We start from the raw sequence: 21892 nt of genomic DNA on the forward strand, positions 1-21892 counted from the left end.
TCCACCTAAGAGAATCTGAGGTTGTATACATTGGATTTTGTTTGCCAAAAATAGTAAAAAGAAAATACATTGAACTTAATATCCATTAAATATTTTTCAAAAAATATCCATTTTTGGGAGGATTACATAATTAATTTCAAATCCATGAGTAATAAAAGAAAATCTACCCATGACTTGAACAATAAAAGTGAAATAGGAGGATAAGATAATAAATTTTAAATTTTCATTGTGTTTACTTGCAAACTAAGTTATGTGATAATTTTGTTCAAAAAAAAAAAGTTATGTGATAATTAAGTTTTAATTTTACACATATATAAGGAGTGGTACTCATGTGTCATTCATTTAACCTGACGTTGTTGTGTGTGCGGCCTTGTGAAGTTAGTTACGCCACATTTTTGAGCAGTTCTTTTAAATAGATACGCTCATAACTTGTACAATGGTTCAAGAATGTGACCGAAAAGGACATTACGTAATATAACATCGATGAGAATAAAATAAACTTAGATAAAATATGTGGCAAAACAAGATTTAAAATTTGTTAACCTTGTATTCCTAATTAAAATTGCCGTATTAGGGAAAAATAAATATGGCAACTTAGGAAAATAGCAACCATGCATACCAAAACAAAAATTAAGCCAAATTGCAACAATGGTCCCTGTATTTATCCAAGATTTCACTTTTGTCATTGTAGAAATTTGTTTCACTTTCTACGAGGACAAAAGTGAAATCTCAAATAAACTAGGACAATTGTTGCAAATCGGCGCAAAATATAACCATGGTTAGGGTTTTAAAATGGACATGTGGCACGATTTACAAAAAACTGAAATTACATAGATGCTCCCTGTAGTTTATCCGAGATTTCATTTTGCCATTGTAGGTTTTTTGTTTCACTTTCTATGAGGTCGAAAGTGAAATCTCAGGCAAACTACAGGGACTGTCGTTGCAATTTCACCAAAAAATTAACCATGGTTAGGGTTTTAACCATAGGCCAACAAATGATTAGGTGGCATCATTTTGCAAAAGCTGATGCTACACCCATATATATGTGTCTGGATGTATAGAAAAAATGTACATGCAAAACTCCTCAGCCATTGAAAGAATTGCACCAAAAAAAAAAAAAAAAAGTCCTGAAGTTGGGATTATTTGAATTTTGATCAAGGGAAATAGAGGGCGAGCATAAGAATTTTGTGGAGAATTCATCTAAGGCGTCTCTTTGACCAAAATATTGAAACTGGTAAAGTTCATATCTCTTGTATATATGTTTCTGTATGGTTTCACTGTGGCATACATGGAATTTTTTTTTTTGCTGTTTCTTCTCATAAATTATCAGCAATGCTAATGAGAATCTAGGGATTTAGTCAAAGCTACTGAAATTGGGCAGGTTGGATGTGTAATTTGAACTCTTATTGGCAGCTATTTGGATTGTTTGCATGTCTTTTTGCTTGTGTGGGATTTGCATATTTCATCAATATCTTCAAATTTTAGTAAATTTAGAACTGGATGTTTGGTTTTTGTTCTTAATTGTTCAAACTTGGAGTTTGGTTTTTTTCTTATTCACTTGAAGTGTTTGATAGCTGAGATTTTACTTCTAAAAGGAATTCTCATTTGGTTTTGTGATGAATTGTGGGAAATGAAAAACTTGGAATTCAGATATATACATACACCCTGTGATCTGTCATTAGGATTACCAGAGTTTCGTGGGAACAAAATAGGCCGTTGGATTTCATTTTGCGGCCTCTTGTTGATTGGGATCATGGTTTTTCCGATTAGTTGGATTTCATTGTGCTTTTGTTGATTCAACCTGTGTTTATTTGAAAGTTCAATGCTTTAACTTGTTGAGTTTTGTAGATACGTGATTTCCCGCGTAATTTGTTGTATTGAGTACTCTAGATTAGGAGGTGTTAAAGATTCGGTAACTGATATATCTTAGGACAGTGTAATCATATTATTCTCAATATGCTTTTGTTAATTCAACCTGTGTTTATTTGAAAGTTCAATGCTTTAACTTGTTGAGTTTTGTAGATACGTGATTTCCCGCGTAATTTGTTGTATTGAGTATTTTAGATTAGGAGGTGTTAAAGATTCGGTAATTGATATATCTTAGGACATTGCAATCATATGATTCTCAATGTGCTTTTGTTAATTCAACCTGTGTTTATTTGAAAGTTCGGTGCTTTAACTTGTTGAGTTTTGTAGATACGTGATTTCCCGCGTAATTTGTTTGATCGTTGTATTGAGTATTCTAGACTAGGAGGTGTTAAAGATTCGGTAACTGACATATCTTAGGAAGATTCGGTAACTAAATGTGGAATTTGTGTAACATTGCAATCATATGGTCCTCAATGTGCTTTTGTTAATTCAACCTGTGTTTATTTCAAAGTTCAGTATTTTAACTTGTTGAGCTTTGTAGATACGTGATTTCCCGCGTAATTTATTTGATCGTTGTATTGAGTATTCTAGATTAGGAGGTGTTAACGATTTGGTAACTGATATATATTAGGAAGATTCGATAACTGAATGTTGAATGTGTCACATTGCAGTCATATGATCCTTACTGTACTTTTGTCAATTCATCCTGTGTTTATTTGGAAGTTCAGTTCTTTAACTTGTTGGTGGATACGTGATTTCCCGCTTAATTTATTTGATCGTTGTATTGAGTATTCTAGATTAGGAGGTGTTAACGATTTGGTAACTGATATATATTAGGAAGATTCGATAACTGAATGTTGAATGTGTCACATTGCAGTCATATGATCCTTACTGTACTTTTGTCAATTCATCCTGTGTTTATTTGGAAGTTCAGTTCTTTAACTTGTTGGTGGATACGTGATTTCCCGCGTATATTTGTTATCGTTGAATTGAGGAATTCTAGAATAGCAGGTGTTAAAGATTCGGTAACTGATATATCGGAGAAGCATTCATTAGCTCTTTTTTTCTATGTTTGTAGTTGTTGTGTTTGATTGATCATGTCTGTATTTCTCTTGATAATCTTTGCATCTTTGTCTAATATCTGAGTTAATTCAGTTTCCTTATTGTGGTTTTTCTGTCTTCCAATCTCAGCTGAAAATATCGGGTGTCAGATAAGAACAATATCCAGGTTGATTCTTAATTCGCAACGTGGCAGTGTATCGATAAAAGAAGCATCAAAGGAAATATCGTGCGCAGACACAGAGATTCACCAACCAGTGAAAATGGAATGTAATAAAGACGAGGCCCTCAAGGCGAAAGAGGTCGCAGAGTTGAAGGCTTCAGAGCGTGACTTCTCTGGGGCTCTAAGATTTGCTTTAAAGGCGCAGAGCTTGTATCCCGAGCTTGATGGTCTTCCTCAACTTTTGATAACTCTTTATGTTCACACCTCCGCTCAGAAGGGAACAACTGGTGAGACCGATTACTATAAGGTCCTTGCTGTGGAACCGTTGGCTGACAAGGACACAATCCGAAAGCAATACAAGAGACTGGCTCTCTCTCTTCATCCAGACAAAAATAAATCTGTAGGCGCGGACAGTGCTTTCCAAATTGTTAAGGAAGCCTGGAATTTGTTGTCTGATGAAGCCGAGAGATTTCTTTATGACCAGAGGCGGAGCTTAAGCTACATGGTTGAAAGAGTTTCGGATTGCAAATCATCTGCAGTGATGAGTCAGAATGGTTTTCATACCTTCTCCAACTATAATCAGTCAAACGGAAGGGATCAGTGGAGTGCTAATTACACTGACCCTTTTACGACAATGAGTTGGAATGCTTTCCATACCTTCTCCAACTATAACCAGTCAAACAGAAAGGATCAGTGGAGTTCTAATTATACCGATCCTGTTACTGCAATGAGGCGGAATGGTTTCCACACCTTCTCCAACTCTAATCAGTCAAACGGAAGGGATCAGTGGAGTGCTAGTTATACCGATCCTGTTACTATGAGTCAGAATGGTTACCATACCTCCTCCAACTGTAATCATTCAAACGGAAGGGACCAGAGGAGTGCTACTCGTAATGAGCCTGCTGGAGTAACGAGTCAGGATGGCTTCTATACCTCCTCTGACTATAATCATTCAAACGGAATGGATCAGAGGAGTGCTACTCCTACCGAGCCTACACCAATGTGTCAGAATGGTTCCCGTACCTCCTCCAACCATAAGCATTCAAACGGAAGGGATCAGATGAGTGCTACTCATTCTGAGCCAACAAGAGTAACAAGTCAGGATGGTTTCTATACCTCCCACATTAATCATTCAAACGGAAGGGATCAGAGGAGTGCTACTTCTGTCGAGCCTGCTAGACCAGCGTGCCAGAATGATTTCCATACCCCCTCCAATGATAGTCGTTCAAACAGAAGGGATCAGAAGGGTGCTACTTCTGTTGAGCCTTCTGTTGAGCCTACTACACCAGTGTGCCGGAATGATTTCCATACCTCCTCCAACGATAATCGTTCTAACGGAAGGGATCAGAGTAGTGCTAGTGCTAGTCATACCAAGCCTACTAGACGCAGTACCAAGCCTACTAGACGCAATACCAAGCCTAGTAGACCTCCTTCTCTACCGAAACAGACATTTTGGACAGTGTGCAGTAGTTGCAAGATGCATTTTGAGTATCTTAAGACTTATCTGAACCACCACCTTCTGTGTCGCAACTGCAATCAGGGCTTTTTAGCTCTTGGGACACCAGCCCCAAAAGTACCCAATTTGACATCCTCTCCATGGATTTCCTACTTTCAGCAAAAGAGTTCTGGGCAGCGCAACAGGACCAAGAAGACCTGTGCTCCAGGAAGTTCACAAACTGCTAGCATAAATGTGGGATTAGCTGGAAATTCTGGAGTTGACACATCAACACAAGATTTGGCAGGCAAATTGTTCGAACCGGAAAATTTAGACAGTGGGCAAGTACCAGGTTCCTGTGCTGGTCAAACTGCAAGTGACGTTCGCCAAGAATTTGGGGAATCAAAGAGAAGGCATGAAGAGGCGTTTCCAAATAAGGAGGCGCATACGTGCAATCTTGATGCTTTTAAGAAAACAGATGCTGCCTTAGCGTCTGAGTCTCCTGCCTCTGCTTCTAGTTCCGTACCCAACAAAGAGATGCCTACGAAGAAAAGACATCTGAGAGGGCAAGAGATGGGAATGACTAATGGAGGAGTTGCTATGGAAAGTGTATTCCGGACTAACAATGGTAGTGTTGGTACAGGAAGTTTTGATGTAGCTGGAACACATGGACTTAACTTCACAGGGGATCTGCCCAAAATACAAGCGAGGAGTGCGTTGCAAGGAATGATTCAGAAAGAAATTTCCCAGAAGCTTAAAGTGTGGAAGGAGGCTCCTGCGTCGAAGACTTCATTTACACCAAAAGCTGCTGCAGATAATAACCAGGTGAAAGAGAAGCAAAAGGAAGAAGCTGGTCAGCGTGGTGTAAAAACTAGTGTTACAAGATGTACGGCATTTGTGAATCCCAAGAAGTCTTCCCTTGCCAATTCTCATGTGGACACTGATATGGAGCAACAAGATACAGTGAAAATGACTGTTCCAGACCCTGATTTTCATGATTTCGACAAGGATCGTACAGAAAAGTCATTTGGTAGCAACCAGGTTTGGGCCGTCTACGATGAAGATGATGCCATGCCCCGTTATTATGCTATGGTTCACAGTGTGATATCTTTGAAACCGTTCAAACTTAGCATGAACTGGCTCAACGCCAAAACCAACAGTGAGATTGCTCCGCTAGATTGGATTGCTTGTGGTTTTTCTAAGACTAGCGGGGAACTTCGGAAAGGGAAGCTTGTAGTCTATGACCATCTTCCTTCTTTCTCACACAAGGTGGTTAGGTGGACAAAAGGCAAAAGAGGAGTTATCTGCATATATCCATCAAAAGGAGAAGTCTGGGGACTGTTCAGGAACTGGTCCCCCGTTTGGAACGAACATACCCCAGATGACGTTATTCAGAAATATGATATGGTGCAAGTGCTTGAAGATTACAACGAGGAGCAAGGCGTGAAACTTGTCCCACTCCTTAAAGTAGCGGGTTTCAAAACAGTGTTCCGCCAACATTGGGACCAAAGTAAAATCATGAAATTTCCAAGGGAAGAACTCTTTCGTTTCTCTCACCAGGTCCCTTCTATAATTCTCACCGGAAATGAAGGTCACAATGCTCCGAAAGGATACTTGGAGCTTGATCCGGCAGCTACTCCCTTGGAACTGCTTCAGGTGGAATCAGAAGAATATGAGGATGACATGGAGGTGACAGGTGAAGGATGTGATGGTGAAGATCCAGTTGGATTGTCAAAAACCACCAAGGAAGAGGCTCTGGTGGATAATGGCAAAGTAACTACAGAAACAGGCTTGATAGAAGAGGCTGAGAAAAAAGACTTGGCAGACATGATGAAGACGGAGAAGGAACACCAAGGGCCGGCGTTGCTAGTGTATAGTCGGAAATGTTTCAGGGAAGACAAAAAGAAGGGTGCCGACTGCTAAGTGATTGCAGATTTAGTGAACTGGTCGTTAACAGAAGTAGAAGACTCGCAATCTCGTATCCACCCGTGGAATTGGAAGTTCATCCCCTTTTCCTGCATCTTCTTCTCCAATTAAGCAGATCAGTTATAATGAGTCGCAATACTAAGGTATATCGGTTTTAGTTCTCGTATCTTTATATTGATGAATCCACAGTTTAGTCCGAAGGCGTGCAAATGCCCTTGAGACAAGTTTCAGTTGTATTTTCAATTTGAACAACAGTTTAGGAGCTTTTATTTTCGAAGTTTTAGTACCCGGAGAAGGACTTTTCGATGTTGTTGCAGCTGGTCGAAAATGCAGACCTAGGAGCTGCTAGATCTTTTTATTGGTATACCGAAGTTTTCTGTGTTGTATCAAACTTGGATAAACTCTTGAGCCAAAGCAGAAAGAGTAAACTGAATGAAATATTCAAGTTGTTAGTTCCTTGTGTTACTTGCTTTTGATTGCTGTTCTCATAACTTTATCATATACTTGATTCTTGATCGTATTAAATTTCAACATTTCACATTCATTTTTGAGGGATTTCGAATCGAATCGTGGTATTTGTCTTGTAAATGTTTTAGTAAGTTTCTACAGGTCTTGTGGTTTTCAAAGAAAATGCTAAGATTGCAGGAATACTTGTGAAATCCCTGTGTTTTCATAGCTTTGAGTAAGCAAATGGTACTAAAAACTGAGTTACACAAAAAGGAGTTAAAAATAATGTTTGGTAGGTTAAGAAAATGCAACGTAGAAATAGAGAGAAACTTCGGCAGGTAACCAACACTAGATGAGATCCGTATCCATAAAGTCCTATGTTTTCGTGAGAACTACATTACGGATGACGGAAAATTTTAATAGAGCAGTTGTCATACCAAGTAAAACTAAAATACATAAAATCTTATGTGTTTGTAGGAACAATGTTGACGCTACAAATAGCGTGATCCGAGGGTCCGTGCACAAGTTTTTTTTAGAGAGTTCGAGAGTGTCTTAGAATAAAGCACTGCATGAAAACTGGATACGAGATTCTCATTCTTGTTTTGGTAAATGTTGTTTAAAGTAAGGGACAGTAGGCATAAGTCAACTACAAAGTGTTTGCTTTTGCTCATTGACTTTTAAATCTTTTTAATAGTCGGCAAGCCAAACTTGCAAGTTCTGTTAGAGGCTCACCAGTTCGGAACATCGAATTCGAAATCTCTCATATTTTTTTGTTTATTGGAGAGCTGTAGTTCGCGCCTCAACTATTGAGCCGGTTCAACCTGTTTTCTAAATTAAGTTTAATTACAACATATTTATATCAAGAAACTATAAAGTTTTCCAAGCGAAATGTGTTTAAGATAAATTAAATATAACTAATTCCGAATAGGTTGATTACAGGTAAAAAATGTGACATCCCACATCGCCCAGGGGAGTGATCCTTAAATGTATATTCTCATCTCTACCTAACACGAGGCCTTTTGGGAGCTCACTGGCTTCGGGTTCCGTAAGAACTCCGAAGTTAAGCGAGAAGGGGGCTAGAGCAATCCCATGATGGGTGACCCACTGGGAAGTTGCTCGTGAGTTCCTAAAAACAAAACCGTGAGGGAATGGTAAGCCCAAAACGGACAATATCGTGCTACGGTGGTGGAGCGGGCCCGGGCAGTGATCCGTCCTGGATCAGGATGTGACAAAAAACATTTATAATATAGGTAGTTAAAAATGATTTATATGTGATATAAGTAGATTATCGACAAAAAAAAAAAAGAAAAACAAAATCTATGATACATGTATATTAAATAAGTAAAAAGATTGTTTTGCATCATGGTTGAAGAGATTTAATTCTTAGATTTTCGATATTATTTTTTTTTTTAATTTTTTTAGTTTTATAACAGACTTATATTATGCACTTATGCCTGATGAAAGCATAAGAGAGAGATAGATGCATATGGTGACTATTTTAAAGTGTTAATAACAAAGGAAGCAATTTTTGCAGTATTATTTTTCCCATTAGCACACATTTGTTCATTTTTAATTTTTGAAGTGACCAAACCAACAAAATTTAACAAACATAAATAAGCAGGAATGTGCAGAAATAGAAATTTGGTGACCGAAAATCATTTCAAAATAACTCTTCCTCTATATTGTATTTGCTCAAGATTCCAGTGTATGAAACTCTTATGGGCGAGACGTTTGTATAAAATATCTTTTCTTTTTCACCTGTCAATACGAAACTCGAACAAATTGGCACGAGTGTGTTCACCTTACAATGAACTATCAATAATATGGTTCAAATTCGTCTTTGGCGAGAATCAAACCTAAGATCTCTCACTTACAAATAAAGATGAATATCATTAGACTGTAGTACTAAGTAACAAAATAGTACTATAAAATATTCACTCCAAATATGTATACTTTGCAACATATTCTGCATCCGTAGGATACTTAAGAGAAGGCTCTTCGTCGATTACTTTTGATAATGTTCAACTATACCTTATTTGTATTTACAAAAAAAAAAAAAAGTTAATATAATAAAAAATAAACCATGATAAATGATTACTTAATTTTTTATACAACGATACACTAAAAGGTGGGCGATATATTGCAACGTTGCTACTTGCCCTATGTGTAATGTGCAATTTTGCTAGATACTTGGGGGGAAATTCAATGTCTGTTGCTGAATGCGGCTTTGTGGGATGCTCCCTGGATGGCGAGAAGTAGAGGTTTTAAGAAAATTTGTGTGGAAGTTGATTCTAAATTAGTGATTGATACCATTTTAGGATCTTCCAATGTTCCTTGGCGTTTAAAAGTTTGGCGGCCTTTTTTTTTTTTCCATTTCTTGGACTCACGTTGTTAGAGAAGCAAATTTTTTAGCAGATACGATTACCAGTGCTAGATTTCATTTTAATAATCTTCTATGTGTGGGATAGATCGTTATCTATTGTGGCTCACAAGGTCTATTTATTTGAGTGTATGAAAACTCGTTGTAACCGTTGTCATTTGGTTTAATTTATGTCGCAGTATTTAAAAACAAAAAAAAAAAGAAAAAAAATACTTAGGTGGTATAAGCATATTGGAAGACAAGAATACCTCCCAATAAAAGAGCATCTGCAGTGCTGTATTATATCCAATCCCTGTCTCGATTCCTCTCTCTCTCCCCTCGTATGATATACATCTCCAGCCCTTGAAATCCTTAAATCCCCACCACAAAAATCACCAAAAATCAAATCTCAATCCCACACCCCCACTCCCCCCAAAAAAACCCACCATTTGGTTCCTCCCCATCCCACCAATGGACCCCAACCCCAACTCCGGCGCCCCCACCTCCGCCGCCGCCCCGACCCAGCAACCACCGCAAGCCCAATCCTCCCCTTACGGAGCAACCCAATCCTCCGTCCCCGCCCTCCCATTCCACCACCTCCTCCAGCAGCAGCAGCAGCAGCTCCAGATGTTCTGGACCTACCAGCGCCACGAGATTGAGAGCGTCAACGACTTCAAGAACCACCAGCTGCCGCTTGCCCGCATCAAGAAGATCATGAAGGCCGACGAGGACGTCCGCATGATCTCCGCCGAGGCCCCCGTCCTCTTCGCCAAAGCCTGCGAGCTCTTCATCCTCGAGCTCACCATCCGCTCCTGGCTCCACGCCGAGGAGAACAAGCGCCGGACCCTCCAGAAAAACGACATTGCCGCTGCCATTACCCGCACCGACATATTCGATTTCTTGGTGGATATAGTGCCCCGCGACGAGATCAAGGAGGAGGCGGTGGGGCTCGGAGGGATGGTCGGGGCGACGGCTAGTGGGGTGCCGTACTACTATCCGCCGATGGGGCAGCCGGCTGGTGGCCCCGGAGGGATGATGATAGGGAGGCCTGCGGTGGACCCTGCTGGGGTTTACGGCGTGCAGCCGCCGTCGCAGGCGTGGCAGTCGGTGTGGCAGACTGCGGCGGATGATGGGTCGTACGGGAGTGGAGGGAGCAGTGGACAGGGCAACCTCGACGGTCAAAGGTACTGTGTATCGTACTTATCTATCGAAATGTGGCTTCTTTTCGGAAAAACTTTGATGATTCTTGATGTGGGAATTGTACTTTTGAAGTATTCAGTAACTGGGTTTGTGACAGTTTCACGGCTTCTTCGACAAATTTAGCTTCTTTTCGGTTATGTTCTGTTTTCGTTAGCGTGATTAGGCGAAATGTGTAGCTTAATTTGTGAAGTTTGAAATGGTTTCTTTGTGAGTGTCTTCTGCGTTGAATAGGAGTTACGGAAGTTGCTTGAAGGAGCTAAATTTTATAGGTTTCGAGGCATAACTTATCTTTATTCCAAGAGAAGCATTTGAGTGTTGTGTGATTTGGACTTTCGAGTTTGCAAAGATTATATTTCATTGCTTATTAAGAAAATGGAAATCTTGGATGAATTGGATAATCTAATTAGACCATCTCCAACCCTCGGTTAAAACCTAAAATTTTTAACTTATAAAATTTAGGTTTTAATCCAGAAATAGTTTTTGTCCTCCAATTCTTCTAGGTTAAATTTTATTAAAGAATGAATTTAGGATAATTGTTTTATAGAAGTGACATTTAAAAAAAAAAAAAATTAAGTAGACTCTCATAATTTAATTTTATGAACATTTAAACTTAAAAATATTTAGATTCCGATAAATATTGAAAAGTTACTAAGCCGACACCATGAAACTCGTGGAACACTATGAAATAATATGAAACACATAAAAGAATTATTTTTAATTACTTTAGCTGTTGGATTTAAATTTGGACCGTTAGATCTTTTTTTTACCATTGGATTTGATCATATTAGATCTTAGCTGTTGGAGGGAATGAATTTATAAATATAAAACTAAAAAAAAAAATACACATATATAGTGAGCCAGCCCCACTAACCCAAGGGAATCTGGCCTAAATTTGCCGCAGAAATGAGTTTTGGGTTAAAACTCATACTTGCTAAGGGTTGGAGCAAGTTGGGGTAGTTTTAGAACCTAAAATTTGAGTTTTACTCTCAAGGTTGTAATAGGTCTTATAGTATCGAAGTTGACGCAACATGAAACTTGAGACTGCCATTTGCATCCAATTCTTGAAAGTAGTATTTCTGTGGGTATTGTTGCTATGGGGTTATGTACTCAAATTCAATGGCTTGATGATTTATGGATCTGCTTGTTTGGGGAAAAGAGTTTGAGGAGAACAAGGAAAATTATTAGCACGATAAAGATGTTCCCTTTACTCGTGGTATAGTGATGATCCAAGTCAAATTCCTTATGAGTTTCACACTTTCACCTTCTATGTAACGGGGAAGAGTGGTCCTGGAACCATTGCAGTAGTCTATGATACTGTCCGATGATCTTCTTTGCAGAGTTGCCTTTATGTTTTCTGTGTCTGGAGTCAACTTAAATGACGGGTACTTGCCATCCCAAAAACTGAAATCAAGCCAATTTGCTTTGTATCGATTGATTGATTTATCTTCCGAACGGACTACCTTCTGCATTTTCTTTGCCATCACGTCGCTGACCTGCTATGGACTGTATATTACAAAACTTCGTGATCATGCATTAAAAAACCTGCATTTCGCGGTGATGCTTCAAAATGCCTGTTGAGTTTATTGTCGGTTTAAATTCCTTCCGGGATTTTAGTTCCTTCTGCAAACTAGTCATTTTGTGAAGGGAATTTAGTTCCTTGGGTGCATCAGTAAAGGTGACCTTACTGATTGGCCGTAGAATTGTGATCATTGAACCATTAGCATGAAACTTTCTAAGCTGTAGCACGAAACTTTGTACTCGAAACAAATACTAATACCGAGTGTTTCCAATTTCTGTATGCAGTTAAAGAGACTAATTTGAGGATGATTTGCTGCGTGGGGGGCACGGAGGAACGATCGGCGGATGATTTTTGAATTGCTGAATTAATATTATTGTTCTTTCTTATGAGGATGACTTAAAGACCTGGTAAGACTATTGATCCAGAGCCGTTGGAAAATCACTGCTGTGTAATATTAAATGTGCAGTCTTCTATAATTTAGGCTATCTTCTCTCTTGTTGCCAACTCCAATCATTGTGGCTCATTTCTTATTAATCAAACCTCCTAGGTTTTAGCTCTCTCTCTCTCTCTCTCTCTCTCTCTCTCTCTCTCTCTCTCAGAAAATGATAGATGCACCATTTTTAGCCACTTACGCATTCATGTTTAATCTCTCTCTCTCTCTCTCAGAAAATGATACACGCATCATTTTTAGCCACTTACGCACTCATGTTTAATCATGGCCGTTGATTTTGTTTGATTTATTGAATCTGATGACTAGGAATAATGTGGGGTGCGTAAGAAGCTAGTGAAAGTCATTTTCCATTCGTAAAGCAATAAGGCGGAGAAACTCTGTTACCATTATTAATAGTTTGAGGATGTCATAATTTTCAGCGTTCAAGGTAGAATCATTGAATGTTCTTAGTTCTTTTCGATGTCGGATGCTTCAACGGCTCTTCAGTTAGGGATTTTTTTTTTTATTTTTAATAATTAAATTATGTGACGGTACTTTCTTGGGTACTGCATGAGTATAGAGTAACGGATACTCTGAATATCTTAACCATTAGATCTTTATTTCAAAATATAAAAATCAAGATTTAGCGGTTAGAATATTCAGCGCACGTCATACTCCAAAGCACTCAAGTCGTGACTAATACAGTTACGTACTATACAAACTTTTAGAGGTGATATCCGCACACTTTTTTTTCTCATTATGCACGTCCATCTTTATTTCTATCTTCAGATCTTTCATTGAGTTCTTCAACTGAAATGTCAAAAGTGAACGAGTGTGTGCCATGAAAGAAAAATGATGCGTGAAAATCACTTCCCAAATCGTTTACATCGGTGCCTACAACCCATCAAAATCAATAATCATCAGTCATATTGTTACTTTGTTAGAGCCTAACAAGTGGTGGAAAAAAAGTCATTGAAAGTTGCCCAGCAACTACTCACCCGTAGAAATTGTTGTTATTCATTTTCCAGAGGTAAACAAATAGCAACTGGATACCAAAACGCAGCGTTTTATTATGTAACAACCACGCACCTGACTAATAAAAAAACAAAAGAAACCCTTGAAACCAAAGCAAACCTTTACTTGGTCTTCACTCAACCAGCCGGTGAGCCACCACGCTGTCCTTCAGCCTAACTGCTTCAACCATCAAATACCCCACCACCGGACATCTCCTTACAAGGTGTGATAGCGGCTGCAGAGGAGGTGAAAGAAAAGAGAGACCCGAAAAAATGCCACCAGAAGTGCCTCATTTTCGCTCTATCGTAACTCCTCTGGTTCGGTTCTCTTCTCCTGTCTCACCAGAAGCACAAGAGTGCCAGCCTCATAGACACAAGCAATCGAGAGGATCTAAAGCCATGAACTTTTCCAGAACCAAACTCTTTCCTTTCCTTGTTTTGATCCTTTCGATCGTTTCGGTGCTCAGACTCGTTAGAATTGCTGTAACTACACCTCCTCCTCCTCCTACTCTGGGAAAGACATGTTCTTTCTCTTCCACATGCACCAAGTTTCGTGCAGAAACAAACGCCTCTGCCAACACCTCCGGCCTCATGAAAAAGGAATACCAACTGCTGTTGAATCTCATTTCGCAGAAAGCTCCCTGCAACCTCCTCATATTCGGGCTTGAACCTCAGTATATGTCTCTGTCATCAATCAATGCAGGCGGCATCACTGTCTTTCTAGAGGATGATCAAAAGAAGATAAGCACACTGAAACCAAATTCCAACACCACCAGAGTCTACAAGGTGGACTACCAGATACCTGCAAAAGAGGCGTACAGGCTGCTCAAGCACGCAAGGGAACACCCAGACTGCGCACCCAGCTCAAAACTGCTTCAACGATCAAAATGTCAACTTGCATTGAAAATTTTACCACAAGAAGTTTACCAGCTTAAATGGGATGTGGTGGTGGTGGATGGACCGAGCGGGAATGCACCAGAGGAACCGGGTAGGATGTCAGCAATCTATTCTGCTAGTATGATAGCAAGAAATGCAAACATTACGCATGTGGTAGTGCATGATGTAGACCGAATGATCGAGAAGTGGTTTTCCTGGGAGTTTCTGTGTGATGCGAACTTAGTTTCTTCCAAGGGGAGATTATGGAACTTTAGGATCACAAGCCAATCAAATTCTACAAATTTTTGCCCTGCCAAAGCAATTAGGATAGAGTAACATAATAGCTTTATAATTTAGCTTGTCACCCTGAGCCATAAGTACAAAGAACAAGCTCCTTTGATTATTAAGCTTTTTCAATAGAGCAGTGGTAAAAAGTAGGAAAACCGGATGCCAAAGCAGTTCCTCGTGAACCAGCTCAACATCGAAGATAGAAAGACGGTTATTTCAAATTGTGAGATTTCAATCACAAATAGAGTAGGAGCTCTTTCTATTTCTCTTGGGGTACAGAGACCTAGTAGACAAAGATTTACAACAATTAATTTTATTTTCTTTACAAATAAGAATCATTATTTGTGTGCAAATCTCTGTGTCTATGACTGGAATGCGGAAATGTACAGATGATAAATCTGCAGTCCAAGTGCAGGGCCTTGCAGGCTCTGATATCCAGTGCCTAACAAAATCAATTCTACTAATTACGCTGTTTGAACATGAACTAATTAAAGATGATCTAGGCATTAATGTCACCAAAGAAATATTGTTCTCATTTGCAACATGCATAAGATCTGAGGCAAAATTTTCATTGAATATATTTTATCAGGAAAAATTCAAGTTGGATACAAATGAGTGCCATAGTCGTTTGAACTTACAGCTCTATTTTGTACAGTAGACTAATAATCAAATTCCGGTTGAATTTCACAAGTGTGCTACCTGCCTGCCTTCATACTTCCAGCTCCATTTGACGAGATCTACACCTCCAAATTCAAGGGAAAAAGTAGAGAACATGCACATTCATTCTTCCGACATGTCTGTCATTGGAGCTACTGTCAACTTGCATAACCATCACGGCAAAATTATTCACTCGCATCAGTTCTCTGCAAGAAGAGGGAAACAAATTAAGTGCCTAAGGAATTGGTAAATCTTGAAGAGTGTGTGGTGTTGTGTCTGCCTAAATTTCATGAACTTTACTCACAAAAACACTAAAATGAAAGCCTCTGGTCAGTTCTCTGCATGGTCTGGACTGTGATAAGTTCAGAAATCTATAATCCCAAAGCAATAAAATAAAAGCCACTAAACTAAACCCTTTGGGTTTAGGGTCGGTTTCCTCCCCCACCCCCTTAGCGTAGATAATATCGTTTGTTTAAAAAAAAAAAAAAAAAAACCCTTTGGAGACCCAATGGTGGAAACTTCTTTTTGGGGCCGCGCCAAACATCTCATCCTCATAACCATGAGGTGGAAAGTGGGTTTAAGTATGTATATGAGTGAATATGCTCAACCAATATGAGGGATGGGGATTACTTCAAAGAAAAATCTACTAAAACGGAAAAAAAACTAGATTTAAAAATCTTGAATCCACCAAAAACTTAAAGCTAAGATGGAACATGGAACTCACCATTCGTTTGCTGACGTAAGGCTGTATCTTAATTGGCATGTCCGACTGAATCTCAACCTTACGTAATTTGTGTTTCTCCAACTCAAATTCTTTTCTGGACTCTTTTCGGTTACCAGACTGCCAAACTCTACCAAAATTAGGGAGCCAATTGGCATCACAGTCACTCATGACAATTTCCCCTCTTTTCTCCATCTCCATCTCCCTCTTTCTCCTTTCTGCCCAAGCTGCTCCGACACGGTTTGGATTCAATTTCTTGGACTTCCCCGACTTATTTGACAGGGAGATAAGGCTACCTGAAACTGGTGTCAGTGGAACACTAAACTGAATTTCTTCATCTGCTTGAAGCCAAGGAGGAGGTGCCCCAGTATGCACATTTCCACTAGCCTCTTTAGGACCCAAGGATAATATTTGAGTGAGATTCTGAAAACCTGAAGAGAAATCTTAAATGAGGATCCACAGCTAGAACATACTATATCAACCTCCTACGCCAAGCCATTCAGATTCGAGACAGATGCATACGAGTTTTGCTACAATTCCTAAGAATTGATGGCTCATTGCTCAAGTTATGCATACATTGTGCATCAGGATGATCAGCTGAACAGAAGCAGAGAGAATACGAACATAAAAAGAAAAAGAAAAAAAAAATCAAAGGTTGATACCTGGAGAACTGCTCTGCCCTTTTGTCATTCTTCCATGCTGAGACCCCTCTCTCATCTACACCAAACATATCACGTGTTTTCCAATTTTATAGCCATTCATTTAAATGCAATCACAAGAACCAGATGCTTTTAGTGAAGAGTGTGGATGATCAAACTTACCCTTTCGTTATCGAAGTAACCATCAGCTGAGAATTTTCTACCATTAGAAACCAAAGGATGTTGGGTACTCCTGCTAACTGGGTGAGTGAGTAAGCACCAGAGGGCACAAAACACGCATAAGCCTTTTACTCATACGGGAGGAGCTTCTATTAAATACAAACCGAACAGATAATAAATATGATATCAACATCACATAATTGAACATGCATACCTGTTAAACCGTTTGAATTTATGGAATTTGTACCAGACCGTATTCCCACATGATAAGAAACGTTAGCAACAGCTTGCGGAAAGCAGCCAACATTTGTATCTTGAGGGAGTCCTGAATGGGATACCTGATTCTCATTTGTATGATATGGTAAAGGAATGACACCATGGGAAAAACATGAATTACTATTATTTTCAGAAGTATCTATAATTCCATATTTCAGTTCAGTATGGATATCATTCGAAGGTCCAAATGCCGGTCCTCGAGAGCCTTCACCACAAGGCACAGCTTCAAGCTTCAGTGAATTACACTTCTTCTCCCATTGCAGACACAAAATAATCACCGTTCGTTAATGAATTGCCTCTAAAATTGACTAGAAGTCACTATTCTAGTATCTTTTCTCAACAAATCACATCAATGATGACTGAAACTGAAAGCATATATATATATATATATATATATATATATATATATATATATATATACCTTAGCAAGTTCATTTTCCGAAATTCTAAATGTATCAATGCGGTCCATTCCTCCACCGTATTTCCACAAGAAATGCTTCAAATTCTTCAGATTTTCAGCGGTCGCAAGGTGATTAATCGCATTACCACTGACAATTAGAAAACCAAAAACAGAGCATAAACCCAATGTGATATATATCAATATATCACAATGCACGATTCAATTTTTTTCCAATTATACAAACTGCACAAGTCTCCCTATTTTCTACCACTTTCGTTTGATTTCTCGGCAAACAAACAAAACTTAAACAGCTAATTGAAAATTAAGGACAGAAATCTTACCAGGCGAAGGAGCTATAGAGCTCGTCGATATCGGAGTCGCAGAAGACGCACCAGAGGCGATTGCGGGAGGCGTGTTCGGGGCGGAGAGGGCTAGGGTTTTTGAGAAAGAAGCGGACGTCGGCGAGCTTGGACTGGAAGCGAGAGAGGAAGGCGGAGAGGGACTTGGTGTGGTTCGGGATGTACTTGTGGCTCGGACCTTGGTCGTGATTGAGCTTGCAAACCACGCAGTACTCGAACTCGTACTTCTTCTTCTTCTTCGTGATCTCTTTCCTCTTCTCCTGCATCTTTCGATTGGGTTTTAGGGTTAGGGTTTAGGGTTCGACTGTGATCGTTCCTTTCCTCCCTCTATTTTGTTCGGAATTTGGAGGCAAACGTTTAACCGTCGCTAACTGCCACTAAAGTCGCGGTTTCTGTTAACGATTTCACAGTCTGTGATAACGGCGCTGTTTCCCGTACCATAGTCGAATATCGCTACTGCAAGAAAAAATGTTAGTCACGACGTTTGGACCGACGTGATCAACATTTTTTCCTTGGTTAATTTCGAGTAAAGTTTTTATTACTGCTGGTAACAAAATTTTGAGGATTTTACTGGTGGAGAAAAACTTTACAAGATAAGTTCTCTTTTGTGGGAAGAAACTCAGTCTCATCGTTCAGGTAATTGGAACATTAAGATGACGGTATTCTAAATCAATCACACGACGATAAATTTTCTAGTTGTTAGAGAGAAACTCTCACACAACTGGAACATCAAAATGTCGGTATTTCAAATCAATCAAGCGTTTATGTTCTTAGAAAAAAACTTTCACACAACTGAAATATCAAGATAACGGTACAGTCCAATGATGCAATGGGGTGTGAATCACATTTCCACATGTATGACTGCAACAATTTGAGTCCCACCATGAATCCATGATCATCTGAACTTTCCCATCTTCAAAAGTGACCTCCTTTTTTTCTCCATTTGGTTCATGGAAGATGATAGACTTGAGTTGACTGCACAACAATAATACCTAATGTCTATCTCTATTTTGTTACTTGTTAAAACATGTGTACAAAAGTTTCATTATTTATGGAAATTTAACATTCCCAGATCAAATCTATGAACAAATGAATGCATGTGACTATGAACTCCACCCTATCATGTCTCCCACATCTTGCCAGCTCTCAGTTATTGTAAAAGCATAGGCACTACTACTCTTGGGAGCTCGAGCAGTGGTCGGACTTTTCTTGAGATTCCTGAGCAGTGCTCGAACTTCTCTTGAGACGTTTGAGCAGTGCTCAAACTCCTCGCAAGTGATTAAAATGTTGAAAATAAAATACAGCTAAAAGTCTTTAACATGTCGAGAATTCGACTACTTTTCAAAACTCCAAAAGTTGGTTCTATGATAATATCTACAACATTATTCTGTGCCACATGGACAATGGTTGGTTCTGAATTCCATTTAGATTCAGTCATGCTGCACAGCATATGAACAGTTAATTATATGCTCCACAATAATACTTGAATGCTCTGTAGAACTTGTACAAAAAAAATATCAAACGTACGAATGTGTTGTCTATTTGTTTGTGATATCTGTGGGTTCTGTGGTTCCCCCTTTGCTCATCTACGAGATATTGGAAAAAGATTTCTTTGTCCTACCAAGAACGTCTCACTTGATATGTCTAACGGTCTCGAGTCATGACTCATACTAGTATATCAGCCATCCACGCACCAATATGTGAACATTAATTAATAATTGTCTAATGCTCTCGAGTTGTGACTCATACTAGCATATCAGCCGTCCACGCATTAACATGAACATTAATTAATAATAGTCTAATGCCCTCGAGTTGTGACTCGTACTAGTATATCAGCCGTTCACGCACCAATACGAGAACATTAATCAATAATTGTCTAACGCTCTCGCATTGTGACTCATACTAGTATATCAACCATCCATGCATCAATACGTGAACATTAATTAATTTCCACGATCGTCTAACACTCTCAAGTCATGACTCATACTAATATATCAACCATCCACGCACCAATACGTAAATATTAATCAATAGTCGTCGCGTGTGTGGATGGTACAACAGTATAACCCTAATGTAATAAAGATAGTAAGAGTAAGTAAAATGTAGAGTTATATGTATGGTTAAAAGTATAAATCTCTACAGAAATAAGAGCATCAAATGCATCATAAGTGGACAATATGAAAAGACAAATGTTAAGGTTATGTCATGATGGCCTAGTTTGATGGTTCAACAAGCAGATGCCCTACATCTTTTATCCCCTTGCTCTTCCAACCTTCTGAAAGAATTGATGGATGGCCCTCGTATTTTGGTAGTATTTGGTATTTCTGCAGATAAGAAATTCAAAGACAAGGCATCACCCATACTGTGGGTAGTCATATGTCAGAGTACTGCCTGTATATATATCATCAAAGTTTACTATTACATCATACATTAAATCAAGGCTAAATTTAGGAAGGGACTATGATATATTATATACCACGAGTTTTGTTTCGTCCTTAAACCTACTAATAGTTTATCTCGTCCTCAAATTATGTCATTTGTTGCACTAATAGTCATTTTGTTTAATTCCTTCAACTTTTCTGTTAAGTTGAGAGACAAATTTGAAAAGACCACTATACAATTAAATTCGACAGAGAAACTAATATGAGAATTACAGGACGAAAACTAACATGTGGTAATTTCAAAGACCTTAGCTACCACAAGACCTTAAATCAATTAGGCTACATTAGTAGGCACTTTTTATAATTATATTTTTTTTGGTACAAATGGTATTGAGAAAGAGAGGAGTCGAATGTGAGGATTTGGAGACTTGTCAACATCGTAAAGATTGACAAACCTTGCAAGGGCTTATAGACGTTGATCAACTTTCCTAATTGCATGACAATCAGCTTTGAAGTGGAACTTCAATTTTCTTCTTAGTATCATAGCAAGTTTACCTACGTGTGAAATCGATGTATGAGGACGTGAAGAATTGTTCTAATATCAGAAAGTTAAGAAACCTCATAAAGGCTTATAAAAAGTTGATTTACTCCCCTCATTGGCACTTGACCTTGAGAAAGAACCTCAACTTAACTTCTTTCATTGAACACAGAATATCGAGTTCAATAATGAATATTCTTAATTAACTGAGTTATAATACCCTTATTTTATTTTTGTTAACTTTTATGCTTTCAAGAGCCATGAACTTCCATCATTGGTTTCCAACTTTTGAGCAGAGGGCATCTCATGATAACAACTGTTGGGTTCCTATAGGACAAGTACATTCAATTCTTTAAAATATTATCTTTCTTTTGCTCATTGGTGAAGATTTTGATCCTTTTCACAGGAGTAAATATAGAAACATGCAAAGGAAAATCACTTAAAATAAAAAGCAGCCATGATAATGAAACCACTAGGCCATGCTCATATCTGCAGACCAAAAGATTGTTTTAGGGAATCATCTTTTTCAAAGGACAAACTGTGAACAAGGAAAGGGTGGTGGGTATTTCTGTCTTTGTAAGTTTAATGTTAGGACAGTTGGGGAGCTAAGCAGTAAACCCAAAAAGTGAAAAAAGAGGATGACATACAGTTAGTTAAGGCAGTGTATCTTTCTTTTTATACTGGGATTCGAAAATCAAATAAAGGATCTGTCTTGAAATAATTAGCCAAATCTTTTATTACCCTTTGTTTTCCTTCCCATGCCTCCTTGCACTTTTCAGAAGCACCTAGTTTTTGAAAGTTTGTGATCCTTTGTGCCCACTAAACTATGTCTAGCTCTTGCTCTTATGAACTCATCCAGAATCAAAGTCATTGCATTATTGTAGGCAACCATATATATCCTTCCCTGATTAATTGTATTTGACTATGTGTAGAAGCTACTGACAAACGAAGCTAGCTAGCTTGAGAAAATACTTGTCTCCTTACATGTAATAAGACATTCATAAATCGATATGTCGGCAAAACTTTTACTTTTGAGGTTTTAATGAGATGTTTTTGTGTAGCGTCAACCAGATAATAATTTACAGTTAAGGAGGAATGACTCATTACGTATAAGGCATCGATGAATGTTTGGTCACTAGTACTGTTGAGTGCTGTGAT

The 21892-nt window shown here is 38.7% G+C and overlaps 4 protein-coding genes across 4 annotated transcripts; 3 read left to right on the top strand and 1 right to left on the bottom strand.

The window, feature by feature from the left end:
- The first annotated feature begins 3191 nt into the window (after positions 1-3191).
- Positions 3192-6449, top strand: LOC137710135 (uncharacterized). Its single transcript, XM_068449086.1, has one exon. The coding sequence runs from the start codon at positions 3192-3194 to the stop codon at positions 6447-6449; it is 3258 nt and encodes a 1085-aa protein (XP_068305187.1).
- A 3112-nt stretch (positions 6450-9561) lies between these two features.
- Positions 9562-12472, top strand: LOC137711334 (nuclear transcription factor Y subunit C-1-like). The gene is made up of 2 exons (XM_068450564.1): positions 9562-10442; positions 12262-12472. Exons 1-2 carry the CDS (start codon positions 9730-9732, stop codon positions 12263-12265), a joined length of 717 nt encoding a protein of 238 aa, XP_068306665.1. The 5' UTR covers positions 9562-9729; the 3' UTR covers positions 12266-12472.
- Positions 12473-13376: 904 nt separating this feature from the next.
- LOC137711170 (TITAN-like protein) lies at positions 13377-18257 on the bottom strand. The gene is made up of 7 exons (XM_068450378.1): positions 17798-18257; positions 17480-17604; positions 16995-17315; positions 16784-16860; positions 16625-16679; positions 15966-16393; positions 13377-15447 (listed from the first exon to the last, which is right to left on the bottom strand). Exons 1-7 carry the CDS (start codon positions 18079-18081, stop codon positions 15427-15429), a joined length of 1311 nt encoding a protein of 436 aa, XP_068306479.1. The 5' UTR covers positions 18082-18257; the 3' UTR covers positions 13377-15426.
- Positions 13694-14632, top strand: LOC137710136 (arabinogalactan O-methyltransferase 2-like). Its single transcript, XM_068449087.1, has one exon. It carries the CDS (start codon positions 13694-13696, stop codon positions 14630-14632), a length of 939 nt encoding a protein of 312 aa, XP_068305188.1.
- Positions 18258-21892: the final 3635 nt, after the last annotated feature.

Source organism: Pyrus communis, chromosome 12 (assembly GCF_963583255.1).
Source record: "Pyrus communis chromosome 12, drPyrComm1.1, whole genome shotgun sequence".
In the NCBI taxonomy this organism is placed as follows: Eukaryota; Viridiplantae; Streptophyta; class Magnoliopsida; order Rosales; family Rosaceae; genus Pyrus; species Pyrus communis.